At 31.6% G+C, this 22,291-nt stretch overlaps 2 protein-coding genes across 2 annotated transcripts in view; both read left to right on the forward strand.

Moving 5' to 3' along the window:
• Positions 1 to 750: 750 nt before the first annotated feature.
• LOC115876483 (opsin-1) lies at positions 751 to 14,306 on the forward strand. The gene is made up of 8 exons (XM_030892281.1): positions 751 to 879; positions 2,562 to 2,633; positions 5,460 to 5,614; positions 5,681 to 5,825; positions 9,150 to 9,363; positions 9,567 to 9,714; positions 9,777 to 10,054; positions 14,109 to 14,306. Exons 2-8 carry the CDS (start codon positions 2,570 to 2,572, stop codon positions 14,242 to 14,244), a joined length of 1,140 nt encoding a protein of 379 aa, XP_030748141.1. The 5' UTR covers positions 751 to 879; positions 2,562 to 2,569; the 3' UTR covers positions 14,245 to 14,306.
• A 3,401-nt stretch (positions 14,307 to 17,707) lies between these two features.
• The window catches only part of LOC115876554, a 41,858-nt gene continuing 37,274 nt past the window's right edge, over positions 17,708 to 22,291 (forward strand). The window contains exon 1 of the mRNA XM_030892364.1: positions 17,708 to 18,062. The gene's annotated coding sequence lies outside the window, so the exon portion shown is untranslated. The remainder of the gene's footprint in view (positions 18,063 to 22,291) is intronic.

The raw sequence follows: 22,291 nt of genomic DNA on the forward strand, positions 1-22,291 counted from the left end.
AATCGATTTTGTGAACCCTTGTTTATGAGCTATTTTTGAAGAAGGTTAAAACTGTACCCACACCTGATAGCATACTCGTAAGCCTACAACTGCGTACATTTTCGTATTCTACGCACTTTAAATTAGTAAATAGCTGCAGTTTTATCAAAATCGCCAATTTTCATCACTATTTGTTTGGAAAAATGGTCTTTTTTAAGTGTTTTCAAGTCTTTTAGAAAAATAGTAGAAGAAAATGACTAGTACTGAAAATTTCAGAGTTTGTAGACAATTTTTTGTATATTGAGAAAACATAAAAATATTAGGGCTAGATAACTTTTGTTTTGTGATAAAATCAATTTTGTGAGCCCTTGTGTATGAGCGATTTTTGAAGATGTTAAAACTTTGTTTACATCTTTATACTGTCCTTGTCAGTTCACAACGGCATACTTTTTTGTATTCTACGTCTTTCATATAGTAAATGATAGCAATTTTATCAAAACTGGTGACTTTGTCTTCAATGATGCTTTGAATATTCCTGTCTTCCAATCAAAGTTAAAATACATAATACTACGCTACTGGTATGTATTATACTTAAAAATCGAATTATAGGTAAGTAAAAAATTAATATTGTTAAACTTACATCCCCTAACTGCGTGTTACTTTTTTAGGGTCCTTTAGTAATTGATTTAAGACGTATAGGGATACCTTAGAAAATATCTTTCTTAAAAAGTATTCCCTTAATCTAATTTGAAGGGATTATATAAAAGGGAATTTTCTAAGATTCCACGTTGAGTCGCGTCGACAGCGTCCTTCAGGTGTTTAAATTAAATGAAAAAATACAAAAAAATCAAGAAAAAAGCAACGTTTAAATATTTGGAGTACAACCACAAACACACGTAGGTAAGTACCTGCCATTTTTTTAGTATACACTTACGAAAAAAAAATATTTAAAAAAAATTATATATCTCCATTATTTTTTTCTAATATGTATTGGTAATATCCTGCTACTAGAAACTTGACCACCCTGTACATACAGATATTAAAATAAGTCTAGTGCGCTGAAAATAATATACTATAATTTTTTTTTTAATTGTTATCTTTTAATTGAGTTGTGAAATATGTTTAACAATTATTTACTAAAATAAATTTAGTTGTCATTAAAATTGTAAGAAGATATAATCTTACGTCAAAAAGGCTGTTTCGAGACCACAAACTTTTTTTTTTTCAAACTTTTACAAAAATTTTGTTTTCCTCGTGTAATAAGTCAAATAATTCAGCTACAAATTGCTAAACAACAGCAAAATAAAACACAAAATCACCACAATACAAATTATAATAACAAATATAATTTGGCAAAATGGTTATCACGGGAGTTCGAAAATTTACCTGATCATGAACCTTCTTTCTCAGTTAAAAATAATATTAAATTCATTAACAAAATTAAAGATATAACATTGCATGAAGGTGAAATTTTGGTCTCCTTTGATGTATCTTCGTTGTTCCCAAGTGTTCCAATTCCACATACTTTAGGCTACTTGAAGGAATTACTGAACGCAAATGGTCTCGACAACAAAACTATGATTGAATATATTGAGCTTACATCGTTATGTATGAATCAAAATTGTTTTCAATTTAATAACAACTTTTTTGAACAGCGGGAAGGTACAGCAATGGGTAATCCATTGTCTTCATTTTTGGCTAATTTATTCATGAGCAGGTTTGAAGTGGAGGCTAACAATCAGTTTGAGTATTTTCCAAGAGTATTGTTTAGGTATGTGGATGATATTTTTGCTGTTTTTGACACACATGCAGACACCATAGATAATTTTATTTCTAAGTTAAATAATCGTTTTCCTTCCATTAAATTTACGCACGAAATTGAGAACAACGACAGATTACCATTTCTAGATGTATTAGTTATTAGAAATACTAATAATTGCCTGGAATTTGATATTTATAGGAAAAATACCACCACACGCAGATATATTCCTAATGAATCACATCATAGTGTTGAACATAAAATGTCTAGTTTAAATTTCTTAGTTCATAGGTTACTTAGTTTCCCACTTTCCAACGAAAGATATGAAATAGAAAGAGATTACATTAGGAATGTAGCTGAGTGTAATGGATATTCTCCTTCACTAGTTGATAAATTAATTAGAAAACGTAGGTATAGGTTAATGATTTCTGAAAATTCGACTTTTCAAGCGGAGGAAGATACGTCTAATATTTTTCAATACCGTTTGATATAGAGTTATCCCGTGGTCTAAAAGGAATTTTTAAGAATGTCAATTATAAACTTGTGTATAGTGCTAATAATAAATTACAACAATTATTAGGTAATCCAAAGGATAAAACACCTCCAGGAAAGGTCAGGTATTTATGAAATTTCTTGTAAAGATTGTAATCAGAAATATGTTGGGCAAACTAGAAGATCAATATTAACTAGATTTAAAGAACATTTAGCTCAGATAAGATATGGTAGACCGGATAAATCTTGCGTTGCCGAACATATTGTTGATAAAGAACATTTATAGATCTAATAAGTAGAATAATATATTTTTTTTTAATTTTTTCTTTAGATATCAAAATGTCTGTGATGGGAGAACCTAGTTTCGCTGCTTGGGCAGCACAAAGGGCTGTAGGATTTGGTGGTAGGTATTAAAAGAACTTCTATTTTTTACTTTTGAATTTTTTTTCAGCATTGTTGCTAATTGATTCAGTAAAAAATCTTCTTCATCATTTTCTATGTAAGTTTAGTCGACCATTCACCACGAGCCACCCTGTATATATTTCGAATTTGTAATAAGCCTCTTGTTGTATGGTAGTTTGGCTCAAGTCCAACTCAAGACCTAATGCATCTTTCGATAGCGCAAATTTCTGCCTGAAGGATACTGGGGTAGGTGCCCATTGGTTCGGAGTATTCAGTTTTCGGCCCAAATACTCCTATCCCTGTCCCTGCTTTGGTTTTGGAAGCATCAGTATACCACGTGATGGTATGGTCTTTTATATGCTGAGTAAGCGTTTCTTTCTTCCACTATTAATATATCGAAGGCATAAGCTAAGGGCTGGTTAATTTTAAGGTACTCTTCAGTATATTCGAGATAAATTTCTTTTGTTCATGTTTCGGGCTACAAACGGAGTCGGGGATTCACTTGAAAGACAACAGACTCACTACGCATGCATGTAACACGACAAATAATCGAAACCGGTTTCGAAAATGCGAAAAACTAACAATTTATTTGCTAGTGTTAATGAGCATTATCTTTTTTTATTCTGCTGCTTGGCTGCCGCCTAAAAGAGTTTAAAAAGAAATGCTGCTGTTAAAAATGTTTAATAAAAATATATAAAAATCTGTCTTAAGTATAAATAAAAAGAGTTGTCTTTTATAAAAAAGCAACTTTTGAAAGGGACCCGGTAAAGAAACATTATTTTACTACACTGTGACATAAGAGAATAGACATTATTAGAGAATAAGACATTAAGAATTGAAGGGTGAATGTAAATAAATTGTTATACATATTTTTTTAAAATTGAATGATACAGAGTGTAAAAGAATAGTATAATGATATTTAGAAAGTGATTCTACCAATAGATCTAAAACAAAAAGTACCTATAAACATACCGTATGATACCGTGTGATATGATATATGAAAAAAAACGCCGTCCAGTTGGCTGTTGGCTTGTAAATGACGATCGATGACATTCCCCATATAATAATAATCATATTATATTACAGCTCTTCAAAGGTGAACAAAAATAATATATCGTCGGTGAAATGTGATAAACTGCTAACTCCATTATTCCTAATTTTACAGGAGAGCAAAAAAAACGGTACAAAAAAATATGTACACATGTAGGAAGTATTTTCATGCGTTAATATGATAAAAAAAAAAGAATTTTATTTGCTGGGGAACAATAAAACTCAATATTTCGTATTACATCATTTTTTTCAGACAAAATAGGGAGATAGCAGATATTCGTCTTGCAGAAATCAGAAATAAAAATATACTTCTGGAGATAGCAACCTTTATTTATTGAAATTTTGAAAATGGAATTGAATATTACCCAAACATATTTAGAAACAATCAATTAAATTTAAAAAATATGATACTCATAACCATATATTTATAATATCGTCGGTCTAGAAGCAAAACATACAAGTCCAAAAACAAATAAATTTTTAATGCATTTTTTAAAGAACTGAAGTAGCGGGATTTTGAACTTAATGAATATGAAAATAATTTAAAAATTAAACTTATAATTCTTAGAAGATATATAACGGTAGTAGACCGCGCTTGGAAAACAGTGCGTGATTGTATTAAATTTTTATTACTTTTCTCCTTATTTCTTTAATTTTTATAAAATTTATGTATGTATATCATTTACGTGGAAAAACGTTGGAAAAAATAAAACTGATTAGGTATTATGGCAATTCTTGTACAAGTAAGTAATGATTACTGTTGAGGGTTGGAACCATTGGTGTTACACAGCAAAATAAAACACTAAATCACCACAATACACCAAAACACTTTTACTTTTACATTGGACGCGCGTTTCGCTAACCATGTTAGCATCATCGGCAGATGATTATAAACTAATAAGTTAACTATAATAAGTTTATAATCATCTGCTGATGATGCTAACATGGTTAGCGAAACGCGCGTCCAGTGTAAAAGTAAAAATGTTTTGGTGTATTGTGGTGATTTAGTGTTTTATTTTGAAGTAAGTAATAGTTATTTAAACCGAGATTTTTAAACTATTTATAGCACGCCGATGAATTGCTCGTATATAGAGAATTCATTTTTCCCGTTACCATTTACGGATACCCTGTATTTACAGAACGCATCGACGCAGGGTCGGACTGGCCATATTATATATAAAACTATTACGGGGGCCCCAGCCTACGGGCCCCCTTTATAGTTCATTATTTATTCTTAACAATATTTACTTTTGCATTGCATTATGGCAATTGCATTGCATTGGTTTATCTTGCATTAGGGTAGTTCCCTGATTTCTATACAGGGTGAGTCTTATATAAGTGCAAATATTTTCAGGGCTGGTAAATCTCCATAAAAGAAACATAATATTTTCTATGTACCGTTTTTTCAAATAAATCCAAAACAACCGAGTTATTTCACTTTTAAAATTTCCAATTTTTTGCTATAATTTTGAGAATCATCGGATTTTCTTTCTTGTAAAATTAATCTGCTACCTATGTTGCCATATTATAAACAAAGTATGTTTTTAAACTAAAAATTAAAAAAAAATCCAATTTTTTTTACGAGTAACAAACACACTAGGAGTTAGCAGATATTATTGAGTTAAAATAGCAAATTTTCTTTAATGGGAAAAAATGTATTTGCTTTCCCTACTTATAGAGTATTTTTTTCTCTTTCTAATGGTATAAAAAACTTATTAACGTAAAAAATGGAGTTAGCAGGTTATCACGTTTCACTGACGATATTTAACTTTCTTAGGAAATATAACTGTAGTAGACAAGGTTCCACCTGAAATGCTCCACATGGTCGATGCTTATTGGTACCAGTACCCACCCATGAACCCCTTATGGCACGGTATTCTGGGGTTCGTCATTGGTGTTTTAGGAGTAATATCAATTGCAGGAAATGGCATGGTGAGATTTTAAATCTACAAACAAAAAATTAAAAAAAATAAGTTATATAATCACCGATTATTTTAGGTGATTTATATATTTAGCAGTACCAAAGCTCTGAGGACCCCATCGAACTTGTTGGTTATAAATCTGGCACTGTCCGATTTTCTCATGATGTTTACCATGTCTCCTCCTATGGTTATTAATTGTTATAACGAGACTTGGGTACTAGGTGAGCATAACAAATATAAATAGTACTGAGCCTGTGATTGGTTCCGTGTGAGACATCGTTGAAATATTAGTATTTTAATAAAACACGCTTAAGGTCTATTAGTCTAAGAGCTGATGACGACATATTTAGAGAACATATTTTAGGCAAGCTAGAATAACTAAAAATGTATAGTTTATTAACTGGTGAACCCAGAATCCTAAGTCTGGCTGTGGGGTTGGGGGTATTTCGCTACTGCGCAACCCATAACATTTGCAAAAAAATAAATCCAAAAAACATTCTTTAGGCAACTTGAAATTTGTTTATTCTTAAATTTTAGCATCTATTTAACCTAGAAATAAGTATGCCAGACTTTTTTTTCGGGTTTAAAGTGTAACCCGACCATTCCAAATATGTTTAATTATTATACCTGGAAAACATACTTTAGGCATTCTAAAATTTTTACAGCGTGTTTATTAGATGATATTAAAAAATATGTGTTAATTGCCAGACGAATTCAATGGGATTTAATACTTGCCAGACGCGAATAAAGATTTTAAATGAGGGCGATAAGAAAGTCTTATGAGTATCTATAAGCGCGAGAAAGATAGTTTATTGAGACCCCTCGGCAGCCGATGCGGCTGACGTAACAGCATTTTGGAGTCGTAAAAACTTAAAAAAAACTAACTAATATTGAATAAATAAAAAGAAACATTTTTAAATAAAAATGTATGATTGAAATCCTTTCAATAAGAAGACTTTTAAATTTAAGTATTTTGTATCTGAAAGAATAAAGACGAATAATTATTTAAAAATTAGCATAATATAAAATATATTTTTTTCAAACGTCACAAAAGTATAATTATTATTATATTTTTGTGACATATTATATTACTATTAATTTTTGCGACCTGATTGACAACATAAAAAAGTCATTTTAACGCGTAAGCATAAAAGTAAAGCACTTTTACTTACTTTTGAATCTATTTAGAAATATTAACAATGGTACTTTAATAAAATTCCAGAATACTTATTATTTTAGCACTGTACATGGTACCCTTTTGTCGGAACTACGCTTTCTGGTAAAACCACTTTTTTAAATTTTTTAAACCATGTTGTTGGCGCACTTTTAAAAATTCTTTGCATTTTTGTAGTCTGCCTTCATCAAAAACAATAATTTTTGTCACTAGTAACTTTTTTACAAACTACTCAACTTAAATGTTTTTATCCATTGTGATTTAGTAGTTAGTAGCGAAATTAGAAGTTACTAAAATATTTATTTGCAGTTATTATTCTAAACTATTTACACGATGCACGTCAATATTTAATTTATAAATACATATTTGTACATGGTAACTTAATTCCAAGAAAATAATCTCTGAATTAAAAGCCTGCAAATAATTGAAATGAAACCGAAAAAAAATTGTTTTTATGAAAATCTGAAGTACTCCAAAATACTGTTACGTCAGCCGCATCGGCTGCCGACGGGTCTCAATAAACTATCTTTCTCATAAGACTTTTTTGTCGCGCTCATTTAAAATCTTTATTCGCGTCTGGCAAGTATTAAATCCCATTGAATTCATCTGGCAATTAACACATATTTTTTAATATCATCTAATAAACACGATGTAAAAATTTTAGAATGCCTGAAGTATGTTTCCAGGTATAATAATTAAACATATTTGGAATGGTCGGGTTACACTTTAAACCAGAAAAAAAAGTCTGGCATACTTATTTCTAGGTTAAATAGATGCTAAAATTTAAGAATAAACAAATTTCAAGTTGCCTAAAGAATGTTTTTTGGATTTATTTTTTTGCAAATGTTATGGGTTGCGCAGTAGCGAAATACCCCCAACCCCCCAGCCAGACTTAGGATTCTGGGTTCACAAGTTAATAAACTATACATTTTTAGTTATTCTAGCTTGCCTAAAATATGTTCTCTAAATATGTCGTCAGCTCTTAGGCTATAAGTGATGATGTGATGATGATGATACATATTAACTATATATTTTTTATAATCTATTTGTCAGATTAAGAAAAAATACATGCTGTTTGAAAGACAATTTCATATTCTTTTAAAAGAGTTTAGAGATATTAATTTGTATTTTGGTTCCTTTGGATTAAAATTTTTGAATTAATGGATGAAACAAATTATCGTTTTTTGTTACTAAGAGGTATGTTATTATTTATTTATGGACAATTAACTAAACTAAATTTTCAATAATGGGTATGACCCCTTCTTGCTCTAACAACATCTCTCATACGATTTGGCATAGATTCGATCAAATTTGATATTGTTTCTTGCGGGATGTTAAGCCACTCTTCCTCTACTGCAACAATGAGCTCTGGGATAGAAGTTGGGGCTCTTCCTCTAGTACGAATTCTTCGTTTTAGCTCATCCCATTAATGTTCTATCGGGTTTAAGTCTGGAGTGCATGCTGGCCATTCCATAACCCGAAATCCGACTTCTGAAATGTAATCGTGTACGATTCTTGATGTGTATGCCCTCGCATTATCATGCATAAATGTGAATTCTTTTCTAATGTAGTCGACGTAAGGTACCACATAAACTGCTAAAATCTCCTCAATATACCTAGCACCAGTTAAACATCCTCTCCCGTACGGACGGTCGCCCCAACGGATGAAAACTGGGTCGGTTCGCGCAGTTATAGAAATTGCATCCCAGATCATGCAAGAACCACCTCCATAAGCAATCCGCTCCCCAATGCAGCATTCTGCGAATCGCTCACCTGGATTCCGGTACACTTTTCTTCTTTGGTCGCTACCATAGAGGCATATCCTGGTCTCATCTGAGAATAAAACAGATTCCCATTGTTCTAGTGTCCAATTCAGATGTTCCATTGCAAAACGCAGGCGTGCTTGACATTGACCTGGGGTAAGTCTTGGACCAATTGCGGGTGTTTTGGGGGTCATGTTACTTTCCTTCTTACTGTCCACTGACTAATAGTCACTCCTCGTGTTTCACGGAGCTGTTGTTGCACCTGAATAGCATTAAGACGCCTATTTCTTAACATTGTTGACACAATAAAGCGGTCATCACGATCCGTTGTATATCTCTTTGACTACGAAAGAATCGAGTCTGCTCATATCGTTCACACACTCTTCGAACCGCTCCGCGTGTCATATGTAGTTGCCGAGCTTCAGCTCTCTGTTTAAGCCCATTTTCGATTAAAGCGATTACTTGGGCGGCTTTTTCTGGTGATTTTTCTGGTACATGTAGAATTGAGAAAAAAATAAAACAGCCATCGTATTCTTGCAAATTATGCATTCTTTAAATATTGTAGAGGTTTGACTGAAGGATTTTAAAAAGATAATTAACGATTTTAGGTCCTCTTTTCTGCGAAATCTACGGCATGTTTGGTTCGCTGTTCGGCTGTGGCTCCATCTGGTCAATGACATTTATCGCCTTGGACAGATATAACGTCATCGTCAAAGGACTCAGCGCTAAGCCTCTAACACACAAGACGGCCATGTTGCGAGTTTTGCTAATTTGGGCCATGTCGGTTGGGTGGACCATTGCGCCCATGTTCGGGTGGAATAGGTAGTAACCAACCCCGTTTAAATATTACAGTATTCCAACTAGTGATGGGCAAATGCACAACTAAGACTTGATCTTACTTTTTGTGCAATACCAAGACCGCAAAGCCAAGTCTTAACAGTCCTGGTCTTGCGTACGTCTTGCTCATCACTAGTTCCAGCAATACAAAGCGACCTAAAATAATTTTTTTTACCAATTTTCTTTAGATACGTTCCTGAAGGTAACATGACTGCGTGCGGCACTGACTATCTCTCCAGAGATATACTGAGCGTTAGCTATATCTACGCGTACGGATTCTTCGTCTACTTCTTGCCATTGTTCATCATAATCTATTCGTACTTCTACATTGTTCAGGTAGAGCAAGTGTCTTCCAAAAAGTATTCTTAACAATTACAGTTATTTTCTTCTTAATATAGGCTGTAGCAGCTCACGAAAAATCAATGAGGGAACAAGCCAAGAAAATGAACGTTGCCTCTTTAAGATCTTCGGAGGCATCGCAAACTAGTGCCGAATGCAAACTGGCCAAAATCGCCCTTATGACCATTTCCCTATGGTTCATGGCGTGGACTCCATATTTGGTCACTAATCTTTCGGGAATTTTGGGCAATTCCAAAATCACACCGCTGGCAACGATATGGTGCAGCTTATTTGCTAAAGCCAATGCCGTTTATAATCCTATAGTGTATGGAATAAGGTAATACTAAAAAATATCTAGAGAATCTAGAAAAAAAAAACATTGAAGAACGTTCCAATGTTAGTCCAACTAGTATATTTTACTATAATATACTAGAAATATATTTCTGGTAAAAAAATGCACATTCCACTGATAAAATTAATAAACAATAAATAGCGTATGACTTTAAATTACTCTAATTTCTAAACAAACAAAATAGTTTAAATTATATTTATTCATTCATTTTAAATACTGCTACCTTTCTGCACTATTTTATGGACACTGTCCCCAACAAATAAGCAATAATAATTGTAAAATGTTAATTTTTTTTTCTTTACATACATATATGTTTATAACAACTATTGTAATTTATTAGTATTGAAGCTATAGATATTTTACTAAAATTAGCGTCTAAAGGTTCAAAATATGAAATTTTATTATTGATAAAAATATCAATATAATTTTTAAACAAACATATGTCATTTAACAATCTTTGTTATGATCTAAAGTTGTTTGTTTAAAAAATTAGAAATCAATAATTTGCCGTGTTTTTGTTTAGTTTTCAGATTTGCGAAATTTTCATCTCAATAGAATATTACAATATTTGACATGAGCTTTGTTCGATATTGGCAAGTATTTCAGTTTTAGTAGAAAAATTATTGTTAGAAAAAAAAACTGCAATTTTTTTGAACATTTTTTTCAAGTGCTTACAAACTCCTAATGTTTTCTAAGCGGTACTACCGCTGCCTTTCCTCCAAAACTATTAACATTTCAGCTCAATCTAAGACATTCTAATAGAATCTAATATTGTACAGGGTGGGTCAAATTCGACGCTTTTAAATGGAAACACAGTTTTCTATAGGAGATAGACAAAAACTAATATCGGTGTCTGGAGCTCAATTTTCGTCAAAAACATGATGGTGAAAACCACATATCGATATCTGTTACCGTTTCGGAGTTACGGGGTGTTTTTCAAAAATATGCATTTTTAACAAATCGGTGTAACTTTTTTGCTATGGAAAATTTTGTATTTTTATGAAAACATTTCCAAAGCAACTTCTTACGTAGAATTTAATGGTTTAAGTATAATTTTTTTTAAAATTAACATTTTAAGAATTATCAACAGAAAATTTGATTTTTTATATGGGACACCCTATATATTTTTAATTTATTGAAAAGAATTTAAAATTACCTTTCCAAAAATATAACACACTTGATATTTTGCTTGATTCCTCTTCGAGATATAGAGTATATAAGAATTCGCCCGCTTTAAATAAGTAGGCTTTGAACGGCACCGGCTGTAATGCAAAAAAATTCTAGCTGTGAGCATCAATTAAAACGAAAATAATATTTGCTATAAGAGATGCAGAATTTTTTAACAATTTAAAATATATTTAACCAACATTTGAACACATTTAAACTATATCTAATAACAATAAAAATAAATAGCAAACCAAGACATCAGATTTTGCTACAGGTGTTCGACATATCGACCCTCTTCTGTTATGGACAGACGGGGCAGTTTTTGAAAATTTCTCGCGGAATTCATTAACTCAGTGGAGGTGAAAGATACCCTCTCATAACTGCTAAGTATTTTTAATTCTTGTCTAGATATACAGAAGAATAAGGAACCTTTATTCTTCCGCAAATATATCCATATGATTAGATCCATGGGCACTAAGTCAGGCGGCCTCGACGGCCAACGGCTGGGATCTTGTTTAGCTATCCAATTATTCTTGAAATTGGCTGCAAAAATTTGCTGATAACTTCAGCGTTCAGAGGCGGTGAGTCGTATTGCTGGAAAAATATATTTTCGAGTTCCATTAAGGGCATATCATCAATAAGGGGTCCAAAGCCTATTAGTTAAAAGTGGCGAACTTTTAAAAATTCTGTATTTCGAAGGGGATTATAACAAAATATCAAGTGTGCTATATTTTTGGAAAGGCAATTTTAAATGCTTTTCAGTTAATTAAAAATATACAGGGTGTCTCATATAAAAAATCAAATTTTTTGTTGCTAATTCTTAAATTATTAATTTTAAAAAAATTATACTTAAACCATTAAATTCTACGTAAAATGGTGCTTTGGAAATGTTTTCATAAAAATACAAAATTTTCCATAGCAAAAAAGTTACAGCGATTTGTTAAAAATGCATATTTTTGAAAAACACCCCGTAACTCCGAAACGGTAACAGATATCGATATGTGGTTTTCACCATCATGTTTATGACAAAAATTGAGCTCCAGACACCCGTATTAGTTTTTGTCTATCTCCTATAGAAAAGGGTGTTTTCATTTAAAAGCGTCGAATTTGACCCACCCTGTACAGGGTGTCCCACTAAGAATAGCTCTCGGCTGTATCTCGGAAAGTATTAGTCGTAGGGGCTGCTGAAAAAAATATTTGTAACTAAAGAGGCTATGAGAAATTGCTGGAAATTATTTTCAAGTTTGTAGAACGATCGCTAGGGGGCGCAACTACAACAAAAAATAAGAAAATGGAGATTTTACACAATTTTTCCTAGATAATGTGTACTATAAGTAATAGCCTCATAATCTACAGTAAATTTTGAATATTTTTTGTTGGAGCCATTTTCCCCTATCTACCAAAATAAAGTGGTGGGAGAAGGTTACATCTGTTTTTATTTAAATATTAATAACTCTGGCCTGGATGATCGGAATCCAACAAGCGGAGGCTCGTTTAAAAGAGCGTTTCTTACTCTATATTGTACCATATAAACAATAATAATAAACTTTTGAACGTAGACGCTGGGGGGCGTTGTCTTACAATTTAACAAACATTGCGCGATTTTTCAAAAAAATTAAATGCAATAGTATATGTAATTTTAGCTGATAGTAAAGAGTAGTAAAAGCTTAAAAAGTCAGCGAAAACCGTATCTTGATATCTTTTGAATATTTGTTGTTGGAGCCATTTTCCCCTATCTACCAAAATAAAGTGGTGGGAGAAGGTTACATCTGTTTTTATTTAAATATTAATAACTCTGGCCTGGATGATCGGAATCCAACAAGCGGAGGCTCGTTTAAAAGAGCGTTTCTTACTCTATATTGTACCATATAAACAATAATAATAAACTTTTGAACGTAGACGCTGGGGGCGTTGTCTTACAATTTAACAAACATTGCGCGATTTTTCAAAAAAATTAAATGCAATAGTATATGTAATTTTAGCTGATAGTAAAGAGTAGTAAAAGCTTAAAAAGTCAGCGAAAACCGTATCTTGATATCTTCTTTCAAACCGAAGATATTAGCAAAATTATAATAAATACCAAAAAAGGCCATAGGTCTTATCAGTAGCGGTATCAACACGGTATCAGTATATCTTCGGTTTGAAAGAATATATCAAGATGCGGTTTTCGCTGACTTTTTTAGCTTTTACTATTCTTTACTATCAGCTAAAATTACATATACCATCGTATTTAATTTTTTTGAAAAAACGCGCTATGTTTGTTAAATAGTAAGAAACCGCACCCTACCGTCTACGTTCAAAACTTTATTATTATTATTTTCATGGTATAATATAGAGTAAGAAACGCTCTTTTAAACGAGCCCTCGTTTGTTGGATTCTGATCATCCAGTCCGGAGTTATTAATATTTAAATAAAGATAATGGTTCTAACAAAGAAAATCCAAAATTTACTGAAAATTATGAAGTTATTATTTATAGTACCCATTATCTAGGCAAAATTCTGTAAAAACTCTATTTTCTTATTTTCCATAGCAGTTGCGCCCCCTAGCGGCCGTTTTACAATCTTAAAAATGATTTTCAGCAATTTCTCATAGCTCCTTTTACTTATAAATATTTTTTTCCGTAAGCTCTACAGCTAATAGTTTCCGAGATACAGCCGAGAGCTATTCTTAGTGGGACACCCTGTACATAGGACAAGTATATTTTGGATTCTTTTAGACTTTTATTATCTAAATTGGATTGGTCAGAGTTACAAATAAACGCAGAGGTGAAACAAATGATACTGGGATACTGGACAGAGAATATAATATTGAAACAAAATCAACAAGTATCAATTAATTAATACGTAATATTATTTTTATTAACTTTTACAGTCATCCGAAGTATCGGCAAGCACTCCACAAGAAATTCCCGTCACTGGCGTGCGCTGGAGAACAACAACGGGACGACACAACATCTGTGGTATCAGAAGCCACACATGTAACAGCTGATGAAAAACCAGCAGTATAAGAAAAATTATTAACTAATCTAAATTTGTATATATTGTTAAAAAATAAACCCTGCAATAAAGATTGGTAGTTTTTTATTAAAAAAATTGCAAAATAAAAACACTAAATCACCACATTACACCAAAACACTTTTACGTTTACACTGGAGGCGCGTTCCGCTAACCATGTTTCTAGATGTAATAGTTATTAGAAATAATAATAATTGCCTGGAATTTGATATCTATAGGAAAAATACCACTACACGCAGATATATTCCTAATAAATCATATCATAGTGTTGAACATAAAATGGCTAGTTTAAATTTCTTAGTTCATAGATTACTTAGTTTTCCACGTTCCAGCTAAAGATATGAAATAGAAAGAGATTACATTAGGAATGTAGCTGAGTGTAATGGATATTCTCCTTCACTAGTTGATAAAATAATTAGAAAACGTAGGTATAGGTTAATGATTTCTGAAAATTCGACTTTTCAAGTGGAGAAAGATACGTCAAAATATTTTTCAATACCGTTTGATAGAGAGTTATCCCGCGGTCTAAAAGGAATTTTTAAGAATGTCAATTATAAACTTGTGTATAGTGCTAATAATAAATTACAACAATTATTAGGTAATCCAAAGGATAAAACACCTCCACTGGAAAGGTCGGGTATTTATGAAATTTCTTGTAAAGATTGTAATCAGAAATCTGTTAGGCAAACTGGAAGATTAATATTAACTAGATTTAAAGAACATTTAGCTCAGATAAGATATGGTAGACCGGATAAATCTGGCGTTGCCGAACATATTGTTGATAAAGAACATTGTATAGATCTTAATAATTTAAAAATAATTAAACAAGTCTCAAATTACAGGCAATTAGATGCATATGAAAGCATCAGAATTAATAAATATAAAGATAGTATGAACAGAGACAACGATCCAATTCCTTCAAGTTCTTTGTTCCTACTACTCTAGTGGCGGAAATTTAACTGTTACGCTCGGTGGGCTCTGACTCGGTTGGCTAGATCTCGCCACGCCCACTCGGTGCCCACTGAGCGAGTATATAAACGCTCAACTTGTAGATTGTATTTTAGTATATAATCATCTGCTGATGATGCTAACATGGTTAGCGAAACGCGCGTCCAGTGTAAAAGTAAAAGTGTTTTGGTGTATTGTGGTGATTTAGTGTTTTTATTTTGCTGTGTAACACCAAAGGTTCCAACCCTCAACTGTAATAAAAAAAATTGAATTGAAAAAACTTTTAATTTTTATAAAAGTCGTTCTTCTGAAAGGCAATAAATTTACAAATATCAATAAATAAAACTGTTTGTGGATGAAAGAAAGCAGTAACTACCCTCACAGGCACAAAAAACGGGCACCTTAAAATTTTCATGTATTTTAGGGTTTGATTATATTGTGTTCTGGCCGATCGATTTTGATGATTTTTTAAGCAATTTTTAGCTAAATTATTTGACTTTTTAGCACCTCTTATATACGAGGGAAAAAATGTTGATATTTTGGTGAAAGTTTGAAACACCCCGTAGAGTGCGTTAACAAAGCAAGGGATTTAAAGATTATTTTATCATCTAGGTGCATCTTTACTCGATGGTTTGTTTTTTGGTTCATCTCAATAGCTTTATTTTTTTTTGGAGATATTCACTTTTGAAGAAGACACTAACATTTTACATTAAAACCATATATTTGCTTTTGGTCATAGTCAACAGACCTATAAAATAGTGTTTATGATTTATTTAATGTCATTGTCTTTGAAAGATCATATTATTACTGTCTGTCGGGCAGTTACTTTAGCAGATATGTTAATGGTTTTTCAGCTGTTAATGGTAGCAGAAGTCCAAAAGCTAATCTCTACCATGATCAGTTAAAGCAACAACAGCCGATACTTACGACCATCTCGAACTTAAAACCATCTCTACTAGAGTGAACGTTAATAAACAGTAATAATATGACTTTTTAATGACAGTGACATTACAAAAACAATAAACACTATTTTTAAGTGTGTCGATGAGAACTCAAAATCACTGCTAAAATTGCTGTAAATCGTTACTCTTTTATTCCAAAACAAATATCTCCAATAAAAATAAAGCTATTTTAGAGAGAAAAGACGTACGTATCTGATAAAATTGAAAAATATATTTTTTAAATTCCTTGCTTTGTTAACATATTCCACAGGGTGTTTCAAACTTTCACCAAAATATCAACATTTTGTTTTACCTCTTATAATTGAGAGATGGAAACTTTTAATTTTAATTTAGAAAAAGATACTAAAAAGTCAAATAATTCAGCTACAAATTGCTTTAAAAAAAAAACAAAATCGGCTCACTAGAACTAAATATATTAAAGTTTAAAATACATCAAAATTTTAAGGTGCCCATTTTTCGTGCCTGTGAGTATACCAAACAACGAACAGGCATAGAACTAATTAACTATTTAATTAATTCTAATATAGAACGGTAGGAGCTACGATTGCTGCCATTTTGATTCCATTTTTTACCTAACACGATATAAGTGCCTTTGGTAAAGTAAATTTGTAGAGGTATCAACATTTAATAAAAATAATTACCCAGACATGTTATTTTGATAATGTACACTATTGCATTATTGTAAATTTAGATATAAACAAACGAATTATAGCCTAATGGCTTTTATTTGTTTGGTACTTTTTGTTTTTTTTAATTGACATCAATACAATGCAATAGAATAGCTTCTTAGAACTTTTTTCTACTGAAAAATAAGCAATTTACACATTTTCCTTTTTGTTTGTGACATGGCATTTGCTTAAGTTAGTTAAGAGTATGTATGAATCAACCACTATTTAGGGCCTTGTAGGTAAATACTCCAGAAGGAGTATAAGGCCAGAGGCGTACCTACATATAATGTAGGCAAAAAGACGGTGCTTATCCCAGACAAAATCATAAAATATTCGTTTCGATATTCTTTTTAATTGTTCTATACCATGTGTGTCTTGAATAGGAATCCACCAATGATCTAAGGGTACATCCACACCATCCTAGAAAAAGCGGAACCGCGTAACGGTCTTGTATCGATTTCCAGCAATTCTATTGGCTGAAATTTTTGACAGATGAATTTTCGAAAAATTTCAGCCAATAGTCGTTACGCCGATACGCCGCGCCGTTCCGCTTTTTCTAGGATGGTATGGATACACTCCAAAACACCCGAATAAATTTCTCAGGACTTATGACTGAGAAAAATCAAAGAATAACATTTTAACTGAGCTGATTTAACATCTGAATAAATATAAACTAACCATTGTGAAGGGGATGAACAACAACGCCTCTTGCGGCTGAGTACTCAAAGTTACTGACACTGACACTTCTTCCGTTAAAGAATTGCAGACGCTTTTACGTATATAGGTTAGAACACCGGTACTACAACGGCATGCAGACCTCTGCCGTTTTCCATTCCGAGTTCCCTCGAACTCGCCCGACCACAGGCAGCAGTACCAGAAAGACCAACAACTATTGCGACCCTGCTATCGACCGACTACCTACAATTTTAAATACCTTTCTACCGTAACTCGTTATGTAGTTTGATCACAGAACGCGCCATCGTTGGTCGTACCCGTCCGTTGTTGCTTAGTCGTCTCTCTATTATTGTCAGTACTACTCACTGTAGACCGAGCAGAAAAACGGGTTTTTGTTTATGTTGTTGTGTTATATTGTTACATATCGCCTTTTTTTCGCAGCTTGATACCTTTGTCTTTATATCGTTGGTCCGGTGTTGAACATTTTTAGTTCTTCCACGTTTGGCCGTTGTTACTGGAGCGAGACCTTCATTGTGATGCACCTTCATGTTCTGTTGAGTACGTATATAATAATTCTTGTAGAGTTCTGGCTTTAAGCACGTTTATACTTCACCTTTCTTGTCTTCGGTCCATCCAAACATTATTATTAATATCTTGTTGCTGTTATTAACTCTTCACCTTTATTTTATTATGCACATTTATATATTATTGTTATTAGGAATTATATTGTATATCTGTTTTTAAGTACCCCTACCTTCACTATTTCTTGTAGAATTCTCGTTTAACCCTTAACAATTGCAACGTTTGCAGACATTGCAGACAATTTGCAACAATTGCAGACGTTCACGAAATATAGAGAAATCTTTAGCCCGAGGTGTCTAACAGACCACCCTGAAGCCCTTAAGGGTTAAGTCTGGGCTACTTACATTCTTTTGGTTGATTTTTCAAATTGTTTATGCTCCAATCATAACAACTTGATAGAGCGTTGCTTGTAACTTTTGATTTGTTTATTTTTATAATAACAAAATAATCTATTATTAGATAATGTCGTTGTAATAATATACTTTTAATGAAACATCAACTATAAAATTGAAATATTGTTTATTATTGACATATTCAAAATTTAAATACTTATATTTTTGTGATTAAAGTTTTTAATATTTTTTAAAAAATAACTGATAATTATAACGATTTGGGATATATGAGTTTATTTTTAATTGATTATTGGTAAAGGACCGTATGATCGAAAATAAAAACAACGTCCAGTTTGCTTGGAAATTAACATCGACGACATTCCCCATCTAATTTTACATATAAAATGACAGCGATCTTCATGTTAGAGCCATCGCTGACGCCGTTTTTTTCGATCATATTATACCATTGTGATCTAAAAAAAATCGGCGTCAGAAATGGCTCGGAAACGAAGATCGCTGTCATTTCTTACGTAAAATTATATGGGGAATGTCATCGTAATGTATCTTGTGAACGACAAGATATACAGGATGAATATCAATAACCAATGATTTAGTTTGATTTTAAAAGTCTGAAGGCCTTGAATCTTAACACTTTTTTTTCAAATATAATCTTCCAATACTTCTTTGGCGAACTTGTCAAACCAGTAGTTATAGGCCGCATAATAGCTATTATCATTCTGAACGTTGCAATATAATAAAAAAAGAAAGCTCTACATTACGAGTTAACTTTCCAACGTACTCTGTATATAGATTAAATTTCAAAACTATCGCCAAAACCTACAAGTAGATAAGGTTATTGCACTTTGTAATAGTTAAACATATTTTTTTGATTTTAAGAACAGTTGCAAAGAGATGAACTTTGTTATTTTATGTATTATTAAGGAAATATAAACAATTATGACGGAATTTTTCTTTAAATTGGTAAATAATTTGTAAATTAAACAGCTATTATGCAGTTTATTAGTAATGGAAAGAATAGAGAAAGCAATATTATGAGTTATATTTGCAGTAAATAAAGTAGATATAAATACCGCGTGATAGAAAAAAAAAACGGCGTCAAAGACGGCTGAGGAATGACAATCGATAATAATTTTGGCGAGGTCAATCTCTCTACATATCATATGTACTAAAAACCGATATTACACTTGTTAAAAATTAACACTCAATTAGAGAAAGATTAAAAAAGAGTAGAACGTTTCCAAGAGTACCTGCGAGCCAAGTAAATAACCTCCAGGGCTTGACCACGCCAAAATCATCATCGATCGTCATTTCCAAGCCGTCTTTGACGCCGTTTTTTTTTCTCGATCGTATGGCCGATATCTGAATAGTCGTCTATATTCTTTCCCGCGAGAAAATACATGACATTGACAGTTAGTGTCTGTCATATTCATAGATAAAAGAACATAATCTACTATTAAGATAGATATGAAACTTAATAGTAAAATTTTGGGTCAAAGCGCCCCTCCGTGTTTTTAGTACAGACTACGTTTAATCCAGCGCCTTCGCCTTTTCTACTGTTTTTTCTCTATGTTTTTTATGTTTATATTTGAATTCGAAGGACTTATTTTTAAAGTTACACTGATATATTAGTATATCAGAGTAACTTTAATAAAACCTAAGAATATATATATATATATATATATATATATATAAACAAAACTAAGAAGAAAATTCTTGGGGATAGCGGTCTAGAGGCAAAAAATTAAACAATTTATTACAAACGCCGAGCTTTCGGAAAATATATTTCCTTTTTCAAGGGTATAGAAAAATATATCAATTTCCATATGGAAGAAAAGGAACTAAAATTTTGTATAAAAGTTAAAATCTTTTTAAATATTCATGATTTCTGACATTACTAAAAATTCTAAGAATAATTACTTAGAATTTTTAGTAATGTCAGAAATCATGAATATTTAAGAAGATTTTAACTTTTATACAAAATTTTAGTTCCTTTTCTTCCATATGGAAATTGATATATTTTTCTATTTTTATAATTAAACTTTTTACACCCTTGAAAAAGGAAATATATTTTCCGAAAGCTCGGCGTTTGTAATAAATTGTTTAATTTTTTGCCTCTAGACCGCTATCCCCAAGAATTTTCTTCTTAGTTTTGGTTATAATTGATCGGTCAAGACTTCCTCTTTGTATATATATATATATATATATATATATATATATATATATATATATATATATATATATATATATATATATTATTTTTTTTTTTTTTTATTATTTATTTTACAGAGTTTCATGTAAATGATCGTAAGTCGACTGCATAGGTCGACTGGCTGTCTAATGAATAGACCGAAATTTATAGATTTTAAAGCGAACGAAAAAAAAATCAAACAACAAATACATACCATATATTTTTCTTTTATCTAAGATACATACCTTATCGTCTTTTGGAAACACTTGCATTTTTGTAGTTTTGTTAGTTTCTTTGCAAGATGCAACACAACAAGAAAACACCATTTTTACAGTTAATAAATAATAAAACTATATCTGACTATGATATTTAAATTTTAGATAGATAGAAAATTAAAAAACAAACCAGTATTTGCAGACGCAGGCCCAAATTCGATAAAAATCAAAATTTTTCCTGCGAAAATCAGGCTTTTTTCACTGAAAAGGTATTTTTTGATTTATCAGCAGTCATTGTCAAGTTGACAGTATACAGGGTGTCTTCGAATTAGTCTAAAAAATTATGGTGTGATCCCTTATGTGATCTTAAAACAATTTTTATATAACCATTAGGTCTAAAGTACTTCCTTTCTGATCTACAGGGTGTTAAAAATTAAAAATAATCGATTTTTTTGCTTAACATAAATGGTACACCACTGCTTTTTTAAAGAAAATATATTTTTTTCTCGACTGGCTATCCTTTTTCAACAAAATTGATCTTTTGAGTTTTTCTTGTTCATCAAACGGTTGTCGAGAAAAAAATAAATATACTTATTAAGAGCCCGCCTTAATTCGTTTTCTAACGATTTTTTATTTTTTAGATTAATTAGGAAACACCTTGTATATGCATATCACAGGCAACCAAATAAACTAGTAACCTCTAAAAATTATTTTTCCTACCACACCACTAGCGACATACCGTGTTTTTAGTATGTACTAAATTATTTTATCAAAATTTCACCATATAAGTTTCCAGTCAATGGTCATATTCATTTTATAAGTAATTTCGCGTCATTTTTCTTGAAATCATGTCAGAAACAGTCTAACGATATGCTTGAAAAATATTGTAAAATCTCTCTAGGTGTACTTATTTTTCTGAAATCCCTATACATTAGCTACTACAGCTGTAAAATAAATTTAGTGAGCCTAATAGTAAAAAAGTTCATTATAATAAAAAAATAAATTTAAAGAAACAATTAAAACAACTCAAGGTTTCACAGAATTTATTTAATTTCAAAGAAAAATATGGATATTAAGGAAAACCTGACATTTTCTGCTTATCAATGTAGAACATTAGATATTAATTTTTCATTATCTATATACGATATAATAACTTTTGATGATAACATAGACAGTTTTTAGATATATAGGAAAATGGCTCTAAACGTAATTGTTTTTTCTAATACCACTCTAATAATATACCAGACGAGTCAAAAACTCAGTGAAGCCGAAAATGTTACACATCAAAGTTATGTTTTTTGTAATGGAACACCCTATATATTAATTGATTTTTGGATTCTAGTAAAAAAATAAAGGTTTGTTTCATTAGAAAACTATACAGGGTGGCCCATCGAAAACGTTCCGCAAGGCATAACGGCCAGGGTATTTATTTTTTCAAAAAATCCATAA

Source organism: Sitophilus oryzae, unplaced genomic scaffold (genome assembly GCF_002938485.1).
Source record: "Sitophilus oryzae breed Bouriz unplaced genomic scaffold, Soryzae_2.0 scaffold_1436_pilon_pilon, whole genome shotgun sequence".
Classification (NCBI taxonomy): domain Eukaryota; kingdom Metazoa; phylum Arthropoda; class Insecta; order Coleoptera; family Curculionidae; genus Sitophilus; species Sitophilus oryzae.